An 11,238-nucleotide genomic window follows, 5' to 3' on the forward strand; every position below is an offset into this window, starting at 1 on the left:
GTTAAGATGACCCATAACATGAACACGTTGAAACTTGAACTTACCAGTGGATATTATTTTGCCGGCTACTCGAGTATTACTGACTTATTAAAGAAATCACCCACTCTCGACGTTTACTTTCTTGCTGTTAGTGAGGCTCCACTTCAACATGTAATCTTATTTGAACATTAAGAAATATCCTGGACCAGATGGAATACCACTGATAGAAATTTCTCAGAAAACTTATGCCATTAATCGCTGCACACCTCGCAAACTTTTGCAACTATTGAATAATAGCATAGAAAATGTCGCTGTTCATGTCGTTGTTGATGTCGTTGTTTTGTAGATAAATGACGCTTAACCGGTTGTCACAATTAGTCTCATGATTAGTCAGACTTCCAATTGTTTTGCTCTCTGATGAAAGAAAACTAAAACGAGAAAAATTTCCGGCTCGGATAGTGTATCCAATATCCTTCCTGTTTAACATAGTTAAAGGTGGCCTCTCTAAGGACAGGTCGGACATGTAAAAGTTTTTTAGCACAGATTTGTTTTGACTCATGAATCTCTAAAAATATTGGTATATTGTTTGAATCCAAACCATCGAAGAAATAAAACCAAAAAGTGGACGACAAAAGGCATATGGCACACTTCATTGAGATGACAATGATCCGTTCATTCGCATTAAGTTTCTCTCTCATTAATTGTCAAGTCTATACACTATGAAAATGTTCTATAACTCGATTTTCCCAAACGTCTCCTTTCTTTTCTCCGGTGACCCTTTGTTCTAAATCATTATTTTGTGCCGTATTTTGACGAGCCCTACGGGCCCTACGGGCTCGTCAAAATACAAGTAACGAGTAAAAATACTCAGCGATACTACACAACAAAACATCTTATAAGTCATTTATTATCCAACATGCCAAATTGTTATTTCAGTGCGGGCGAATTTCGCAGATATTTATATACGGCCTCGATTAACTATGTATACGGGGAGTGCGTGACAGAAGTATGCGAAGCGGAACGGAATTGGCGCGTTGTCGTGTTGCTGATTCTGTTTTCTTCAATAAATGAAGAAATTTCCTGGTCGTCTAGTCGTTTGTCTTCGTTCGATTTATCTAATAAACTTGTATCTTTATTTGCCAGCCATTATGACTCTTCTTCGTCAGAAGTATGATTCAAGTTGTCGGCCATTTTTCTTTTCTTAACTTCAATCCAATTCACTTGCGCGATGCGAGAAAACCTGTCTAACCAGAACTCTGGAGCACAAATATCGCGTGATGTTTGTATTCGTCCACGGCGTTATTTGTACTCTAAGGTGTGTAGTTGGATAATCAGTGAACTTACAGTTACATAGGATAATTCCAATTTGTTTCGCTGATGAATGCAAATGAGTGAACCTTTCTTCTTCCCTTGCTGTACACCTGTCTACTGTCAGCTATGACCTGCGATCGTCACAAATATCTTGTGTGGCTCTGGTTCTTCATTTTTACGTACACTTCTTTCGGTGTTTACCGGCAACTCCACCGTGAACAAAACAAAGAATAACTACTGCCATCACGGCCAAGCTTACAGACGACTTCATCACAAATCATTTAGTCACCCATTTAGGAGGGGTGGGATTTTAACAAGACTTTTTGTGGAAATCCAGTTTCTTTATCAATGAAATTACAGGCAAGTAATCAGTAGACACACTGTTGAACATTTGTATGACGTCACTGTTCAACTATTTCTATTGAGGATCAGTTTTTCTAGCTGCATGGCTGGAACTTCCACACAAACAGACAATATGAATGCTACTCCATATGTTAAGCTCGTGACGCCTGCAAAACGATAGGCCTGAGGAAATACAAAATCAGAGATTTGGAATCAATCATCATTTTAGTGCTTCGTTGGAGGAAGGTGCAATGACCCTTCTTAAAGCCATCAAAATACTGAATTAATTTCTAATGCGACAAAGTTGCTAGGATAACTTGAGGCTGAGAATTTATAAGTATGTTACTCACCATGTGAACGTCAGAGTAAGTCCAAACAAACTCATTTGACCATAACAGGTTCAAAAGAACAACGAAATGAACGAGATAGCTGCAGTAATTCAGACGGCTTAAAAGAATCCAGAAACGGGCCGACAGAATCTTGTTCACCAAACCTTCAAAGTGAAAATACGTGGAAGAAGGGGTAAGGAACTAGTAATTATACATCGCCTAAGGGGTGTTGAGTAATTTTTTTATGACCGCGTGGATTTCAGAGAGGAAGGAGCCGGGATCATAAGAATTTCACAAAGCTTAGAGTTTTATGACGGGATAATTATTGACCAGTCTTTTAGCTGCATTAATTGAACTTTAACGCCCTTCCCCTCACCACTATCTAATTAAGCCGTTGGTAAGACCTCTACATTGGTAAAGTCTGTTTATGAGTCAAGTGGCTCATCAGGCCAGCGATTTTCGTAGCAAGGAGCGACTAGGAGTATTTCTACTCCCCCCTGGTTGGGATGTTAGTCTATCCCAGGGTTACCCCCCAGCATTTAAACACCTGGGTGAAGATGGGTATTGTGAGAGTAACGAGTCTTGCCTACGAACAAAACACAATGTTCACGGCCAGGGCTCGAACCCGGACCACTCGATCCGGAGTCGAGCGCACCATGAGGCCGCCGCGCCTCTTTTTCTCAACATCACTTTGCTCTTACCTAAAAATATCTAGACAGTAGTTGTAGAGAGGGAGTGCAAGCCTTTTGATGACGTCTACGAGGCCCAAATCATGCATGTGACTCAAAAAATGGACACGTTCTCATGTAGAGTTTTTATTGTCCTATCAATTAGCACGTTTATTCAGAGAAATTCAACATGAGAATCGCCTTCATTAGTGAGGTGCAAATAAGAACGAAAATGTGTTCTGTTTACCGGTCTAGGCCTACCTTCCTGTTTTTAAGATTTTCTAAAACACATGCTTCTGTTTATAGGATAGCATGTTTCCTTTGATTTATACCGATGAAAAACAAATTTATAACTTTCCATTGTCAAGAAAGGAGGTAGGTTTCTTGTGTACACCAGAAGTAAAACATCTTGGCGACTGATTGGTTGAATATATCGTAATTGACAGTAGCAATTTGAAATGAGCTCCTCGCTGCTCACATAAGCTTCTTTAGGAACAAAATTTGTCGATGCATGCAAACTATATCACGTGCAAGAAAGAAGGGCCTGTCAATGTCCACCGCATTAAGTCCGTTAATCTACATTCCACCTCTAAAGCTAAGTGACATTCTACATGAGCATCAGTTGAACTTTGGCGATGAGTTTCTTTCCTTTTAGCCAGTAATTTGCCAAAGTACACCTAAATATCCTACAATAATTTGTACGAGTGCAAAAATTGCAAATCGCCATTGTTAACAACGAACCGTTAACTTACCTCCGAGCCCGCGTTGGCACGCAAAAATTACCCAGGCAATTGTCAGGCTCCACGTAAATCGTGAAAAGGTCCCGTATGAGATGGATTGGGTGCGAGAGAACGGTTGAGGATTGTCCTCTCTTACAGTCTGGTATTTGCCATACAAAGTGGACATAGCGAGGATGATGGCCAGACACCAGCCAGTCACATTAAACACGTACTTGCCAAACTTGACAAAGAGCAACAAATAGTGATCATCAAAAGGATTCATGAACACCCACTACTGATTTTTCAACTCTAGGATATTGGTTACATAGCTATGGAATAGAGAATAGAGGAAATAGGCAAGGATAAGTGGAGAATGGGTGACACATCCCCCAAAATATCAAATTTTTAAAGGAACATGAATTCACTCCTTTTTATTTTCCAAATGAGATGATTAACTCGAAGCGTGAACTTGCCTAAGCTATTTTGTTTGTATTTGTGCCTGGAAAGTTGTGTCACAAAGCCTAGCCAGTTTTCCCGAATCTTCTTCTAACAGTTATAAACAGCAGTTTGGTCGTCACACGTGGAAAATCTGAAACTTTCTTCTTGTACTTTGTCTTCAGCAACTGCATTGTTCATGGCAGTATCGACATCTTTTTGAAGACTGGAAACCCTCATTCGAGTGCTTGACATCTGCAAACTTTAGTATTTTAAAATTATTTGTCTAGATTTTCCATGATAAGTCAAAGAGTGGAATTTTCTGTTAACGACTTGTTAAAAAAGGATCTTTCATTGATAATTTGAAGCCTTCTGGCTCAAACGATACCAGTGTTCCTTGTTAGTCACTGACAAAGATATAGAAATTTTAATAAAAAACCAACAGACTAGTCAGTTTTCAAACCTTCCCCGCTTTGTCACTCCGTCTCTACTTACGCGTTTTATATTTTTTTTTTAACTAATTCGCTCCGTTTTACCAAATGATTGCTTTCAACAGGCTAGCTTATTGGCCCCTTGAATCATCTTTCCGATTCTTTCTCATTTGCCGTTGTGACAAAGGTGCATGGTTTTGGTCTTACACAATCAGCCAAAATACGCTTTACTAGATTTTTGACGTGCCAAAGGAGAGCGGATATACCGTAATGATCGCGATACCTTTGTAGGGAGCCTCCAGTCCTTTGCCTTATAAAGCAAATATCCCAACACCATACCAACAAGGTATGAAGGGATACGACAGTATGGTTTGGTGTATACAAGGTCGTAATCATCACTGCAACGGAATAGCACAAATATATATTACAAAGTATTGTTCAGTCATATTGATGGGATGAAACAACTTACCAAAGGACTAAATATCAAGCAAAGAAAAGATTCTAACCCCGTGAGATCATAAGAAGAATAAATGGTGGCTGTAATGAAAAAACTGGCAGCCAACAATACAGCGACAATGGCAAGCAGTCCTCGCAGGTGAAACCTGAAATTAATAATGATAAAGATAATAATAAGTCTTAACTAAAATAGTGGAAGGCGTGATCTGATTGGCTACTCAAACTCCAAATATTCTTTGCTGTTTACCTCCGAACAACTCGCAGGTGAATCGCTGCCCGAAAATATTGTAATCGTTGCAGGAATAAATGAATTAAGATCATTATTGTAGTCTTCAAAATCGGGAATTCTTCAAAATCTTCAAACCTCTTTTGGCAAACGGAAATGGAGCCTCCGATAATGATCGTATGTTATAGAATGTGAACGGAACTGTGGCTAAAGACTAAAACGTAATTTAGGAAGAGTTTGCTGGTTATTGTGCTACTGTAGCTAACGATATTGGTGGTAATCCAAATTATCTTTAACAGAGGACGATTTTATAGCCCATCCAAGTGTCACAAACATTGAAAACAACCGGCCGTCTACCGATACGTTCACATTTACAGAGATCTCTTATGACGAAACTACAAAAGCCTTAGATGGCCCTAACTCTTCAAAGTCCACTGGTCCTGACTTAATACCGCAGAGAATATTGAAGATAGCCGCAATGGAACTTGCACCATCAATGACAAAAATGTCTAATCTATCAATAATATCTGGGTATTATCCCAAGAGATGAAAGAGAGGGGATTGAGTACCTGTTTCAAGAAAAATTCCAAAATGGGGAAGAATAACTACAGACCCGTAACAGTGTTAAATGCCGTAAATAAAGTCTTTGAACTGCTGCTAAGCAAGCAAAAGGTAACCAAGGTAGATTCACGTCTTTCTCAAAATATATCAGCTTACAGAAAGGGTCACAACTGCCAGACTTCCCTAATAAAACTCATAGAAGATTGGAGACTGGCCATTGACAAAGGAAAGTTTGTGGGGGTCATTTCTACTGATAGCAGCAAAGCATTGACTCTCTCCTTCCGGCGCTCATGGTCAAGAAACTGCAAGCCTATAATTTCTCTGATTTGTCATTACTTCTCCTAAGATCGTATTTTCAAGACCGGCAGGGAAGGGTTAACCTTGCCACAGTTTTTGGCACGATATCTGAAAAGGCTGCCCTCAAGGGTCATGTTTCGGACCTTTGCTGTGGAACATGTTTCAGAATCACTTAAGTTTTGGTATTAAGAACTGTGATCTTTCTATAGACGCAGCCGACCATCAAATATGTGCCTCTCATCAGCTGATTGAAGACGTTGTTACTCTGTTAAATAAGGAGACTAAGATTGTTTCCGACTAGTATAAAGATCATTTCTTGCTGGCAAACAAAGTCAAATATCAGGCAATGTTTCTAGCGTCAAAAGCAAAGAATACGCAACAGGCGCAGATTGTCATTGACAATGAAGACATGGAATGCACAAGTTCTTGAACGCTGTTAGGATTCCTTATATATAATAAACTTATTTTTGGTGCATTCAACAAGTCTGTAGGAAAGCAAACTGCAAAATTGGTGCCCTCTCGAGGATGAAGAACCTAGTTCCAGGAAGGACGAAGTTACATCTGTTTAAAGTGGTAATTATCCCGAAGCTAAACTATTGCTCACTTGTTTGGCTATTCCTTAGAGCATCTGACCAGCGGAAATTGGAGAGGATACAGGAAAAAGGACTGAGAGCGGTTTTCATGGACAGTGTATCAACATACGAACAGCTGCTAAAGAAAGTAGGATTACCTACATTATGTAATAGAAGACTGCAAGACCTGATGGTGTTAAAGTTCATTCACCTGTATGTTATGAACAGGATCACAGGAGCAATGATGTAAAATTGCATATCATCAGCTAAGTACCATGTCCAACTCATACACTGCAGAGTAAAAAGGAGACAAATCTAATGTTATTAAAAAATTATTCAGAGGTTCTAAGTGACACCTTTTAATTTACCATGGTTCCATGAAATTGAATCTTCCACCAATCGTGCAATTTTAAACTGAGTGTCGAAACTAATCCGATATATATTTTTTAAATTTTTTATGATTGGTCGACAAAACTCGTGCAATCTTCTAACCAATCAGACAGAGCTATATGGCAATCCATTGGGTCGTCCGCGTTTTCCAGCGTTTTTTGATGATTTGCCGTTTTAACTTTGAGCGGTCATTGGTTAACGTCTATTGTATCTACGCTTCCACGCACGTAATAACAACAATGTTTTGAGAGCAAAAGTTGAAGGTATTCTCTCCCAATGCATGGTAGCGCTATGCATTTATTGCTGCCAGGCAAAAAGAAAGAGAAAAACACAATGGAGCTATGCGAGCTCTATCACTTGATTTCTTAAGTCAGTGGATAGGGGTACACCACACCTGAAATTTCTGCCTTGTTTTTTAACGCAAACACCATTGCCGACCATCATCAACAAGCAGAAAGACCTTCTCAAGTGGGCAGGCAATGCAAAATGGGAAAACTTTGAAGTTTGATGTTAAAAAATTGAAGTCTGATAGGCCGACGGTAATCATGACGTAAATCTTTGCCATGATTCGCTAAACGGTCGAAAACTGCTTTATGACAGTTGGTGTTTCGTGGCACAAATGAGATGTTTCTACTTATAGCTGAATGCCTCACCGATTCATACCCATTGTTAGTTTTCTTGGGATAGAAGTTGTTGTTATAGAGAAGATTCGTCCACCAGCACTTGTCACATTGTGAGTTATTTTGTGCTAAAAACCAAGAAGGCCCCTTGCCAAGAAATCCATGTAATTTATCTTAGAACAGCACTACAAACATGTAAGTTGGTGTCAACCTGTAAAAAGATTGTAATCACATAATCTCGGAAGATAAATGATGCAAATGCCGTGATTTGTGATGGTTTTCACACCATTTCTTTTTCGTTCTTTGCGCACCCGCTTCTACGCTTGTTTCTGCTTTTTAGCCTATTTTCTTTATTTGACTAAGTATGACTTTGTAAGTTAAAATTGAAACGCAACATGTTTTGTCGGAAGAAGAGGGAAGTAAGAAATACCCACCTCCAGAAGCGATGAAAATAGTAGTGAAAGAGTGGCAACTTTCCGTTGTTTTTGTCCATGTGACGCAGCGATAAATACGTTACTAGGAGGCCACTGCAAATTAAGGACGAAATCTCGCAATCACGATACCTCAATCAGGCTTCCAAAATGTTTTTCTAGTCAAGTGACTCTAATTTTAGGCATAGACTGTGTAAATTGGTTCTTTAAGATTCTTGATTTAGATCTTATAATTTGAATTCGTTATACTGCTTGCTTGGTTAGCGCGAGACTAATTGGTTGGAATTGAGCTCAGAACAATAACTGCATCTCTGTCGGAAACATCTTGATCGGATGTTCTCAAGCAGTCTGGAAAACTTCGAGTAAAAAATGAATTTATACTTTTAGTCATAATTTCGATCGCAAATGGCTGGATATATTGATATGTTTATTGTCTGTAACAGCACCACATCTTAACTTTAGCATAATGTCTGTGAGCAGTGTTGAGTTCCAAATGAAAACTTAAATAATTTGCCGTCGGAGTTTCCGTTCTCAGACGAGCCAAAATTTGACGATTTCGCGTTGCTGTTTTGCAGATAATGGCCTCGAGATGAACAAAGTTTTAAAACGCACGTGCTCAGCTATTGTTCTTCCCAAATCTTTTAATACGTCCTCGTTTCCGTCGTCATCGCGGTTTGATTAAGGTCCCTCGACAACACGGGATGCATTCGTTTTAAACAGTAAGGAATAAGACTAATGTTAATGGTGATGTCACCTATGCTCTCCACTAGATCATAAGTAAGAACTAATCAAAATTCGGGTATAATTTGGCTAATTAAGTAAACTTTGATAGATCATGAGCAACGTCCAACCACAGTGCTTAGTATTGAGGTCATGGGATAAAAGGTGGTTGATTTGGCGGATACTTACTCACTGGGGAAAAATGTAGCATGACATAGCAATGTCCCAAGATAACCCACCACATGCTTAGTACTCTTATACCATGCAGTGAAGTGATATGATTACCAGGAGAGTTACTGGTGTCCATTATAAAACTTGTGTTTTTAACTAATGAAAAACACATGAAGAATCGAGTCATCCAGTCTGTGTTAGGGAATATTAAAAAAAAAAATTAAAAACCATAAAATTCCTATATAATATATACAATATATACATAGGTCGTTAGTGGAACTCTCAGGCCAACAAAGGTGCACCGCGCCAGGAGGATCAATAAAGATTCGCAGTCCAAACCTCACAGCAAACACGAACGTAGAAAGTTTAAAAATTACGAGGAGGGACAACTTCTGACGTCAAAAATATAAAAAATTTTAATAAAAAACGTTTCGGTCCGAGACCTTCTTCAGTTATTTACAACTTTTGAAATAAAAAAAGAGAGAAACTAGGGGCCTGTACCTGATCAATGCATTGATCAGGTACAGGCCCCAAGTGGCTCTGAAGAGATCGATAGGCTTTTAGTCACAAAAGAGGCTTATTGGAATGCTCAGTTGTTCTCTTTGGCACTCCATGGTTTGAATAAAAGAAAGGAATTTCATTCAAAAAATAGAATTTTTTATAATTAATTTTCCATCTTATATTAGGCGCTACTAATTGATCGTTGAAAGGTCCTTTTCTTGGATTTTGTCGGCCCTTTAGGTGTGGATTGGGCTCAGAGGCCCTGCCAAGGGATCTTATTATTATTAGTATCATTTAAGGGCCCCTCCAGGGATTTTGTTGCTAATTTGCCCTTTCGGGCTCCAAAGGCCTTGTTTTGGGATTTTGTTACGGTTTACAGTTTTAGTTAAAAGTGGGCCTCCCCGTTCTCTGCTTGCCGCATTGCTTCTTTGCAATTGGTTACGCCACTATTTTAACATATTTAGTATTCTTATCTCCTAGTTTTTAGGGTTTGTTTCTTGTATTTTGTCCATTGCTTTCTCTGTAATTAGGTTTTTAGTTATCTTCTTATTAGCACCACTTCATTAGTCGTTTTCTGTAATTACGTAATCATTAGCACTTCGATCGAAAGTTGTAAATAACTGAAGAAGGTCTCGGACCAAACATTTTTTATTAAAATTTTTTATATTTTTGACGTTAGAAGTTGTCCATCCTCGAAATTTATAAACTTTCTACAATATATACATATGTATATGAGAACGATCCTTCGCAGTAAAGCACTATTTGAGCAATAGTGAAAATCAGACCTGAAAAAAATTTCAGGCCTGTACGGGACTCGAACCACTGACCTCTGCGATACTAGTGCAGCGCTCTACCAATTGAGCTAACAAGCCAACTGGGAGCAGGCCATCAAATTAATTCGATATAAACCCGTAGATGATAAATCAAACAACAACAAACATATGAAACATATGTGTGAACTGCGGTTATGAGACGTATATGAGAACGATCCTTCGCAGTAAAGCACTATTTGAGCAATAGTGAAAATCAGACCTGAAAAAAATTTCAGGCCTGTACGGGACTCGAACCACTGACCTCTGCGATACTAGTGCAGCGCTCTACCAATTGAGCTAACAAGCCAATTGGGAGCAGGCCATCAAATTAATTCGATATAAACCCGTAGATGATAAATCAAACAACAACAAACATATGAAACATATGTGTGAACTGCGGTTATGAGACGTATATGAGAACGATCCTTCGCAGTAAAGCACTATTTGAGCAATAGTGAAAATCAGACCTGAAAAAAATTTCAGGCCTGTACGGGACTCGAACCACTGACCTCTGCGATACTAGTGCAGCGCTCTACCAATTGAGCTAACAAGCCAATTGGGAGCAGGCCATCAAATTAATTCGATATAAACCCGTAGATGATAAATCAAACAACAACAAACATATGAAACATATGTGTGAACTGCGGTTATGAGACGTATATGAGAACGATCCTTCGCAGTAAAGCACTATTTGAGCAATAGTGAAAATCAGACCTGAAAAAAATTTCAGGCCTGTACGGGACTCGAACCACTGACCTCTGCGATACTAGTGCAGCGCTCTACCAATTGAGCTAACAAGCCAATTGGGAGCAGGCCATCAAATTAATTCGATATAAACCCGTAGATGATAAATCAAACAACAACAAACATATGAAACATATGTGTGAACTGCGGTTATGAGACGTATATGAGAACGATCCTTCGCAGTAAAGCACTATTTGAGCAATAGTGAAAATCAGACCTGAAAAAAATTTCAGGCCTGTACGGGACTCGAACCACTGACCTCTGCGATACTAGTGCAGCGCTCTACCAATTGAGCTAACAAGCCAATTGGGAGCAGGCCATCAAATTAATTCGATATAAACCCGTAGATGATAAATCAAACAACAACAAACATATGAAACATATGTGTGAACTGCGGTTATGAGACGTATATGAGAACGATCCTTCGCAGTAAAGCACTATTTGAGCAATAGTGAAAATCAGACCTGAAAAAAATTTCAGGCCTGTACGGGACTCGAACCACTGACCTCTGCGATACTAGTGC

The 11,238-nt window shown here is 39.1% G+C and overlaps 1 protein-coding gene across 1 annotated transcript in view; it reads right to left on the reverse strand.

Moving 5' to 3' along the window:
• Positions 1 to 1,679: 1,679 nt before the first annotated feature.
• LOC111344026 (O-acyltransferase like protein) overlaps positions 1,680 to 11,238 on the reverse strand; it is a 22,965-nt gene continuing 13,406 nt past the window's right edge. Inside the window, 9 exon segments of the mRNA XM_088752961.1 lie at positions 1,680 to 1,815; positions 1,983 to 2,125; positions 3,382 to 3,589; positions 4,498 to 4,612; positions 4,721 to 4,816; positions 6,538 to 6,617; positions 7,370 to 7,547; positions 7,771 to 7,883; positions 8,642 to 8,850. Coding sequence (XP_088609087.1) covers positions 1,699 to 1,815; positions 1,983 to 2,125; positions 3,382 to 3,589; positions 4,498 to 4,612; positions 4,721 to 4,816; positions 6,538 to 6,617; positions 7,370 to 7,547; positions 7,771 to 7,883; positions 8,642 to 8,850 — 1,259 coding nt within the window. The 3' untranslated portion in view covers positions 1,680 to 1,698.

Source organism: Stylophora pistillata, chromosome 3 (genome assembly GCF_964205215.1).
Source record: "Stylophora pistillata chromosome 3, jaStyPist1.2, whole genome shotgun sequence".
Taxonomy (NCBI): Eukaryota; Metazoa; Cnidaria; class Anthozoa; order Scleractinia; family Pocilloporidae; genus Stylophora; species Stylophora pistillata.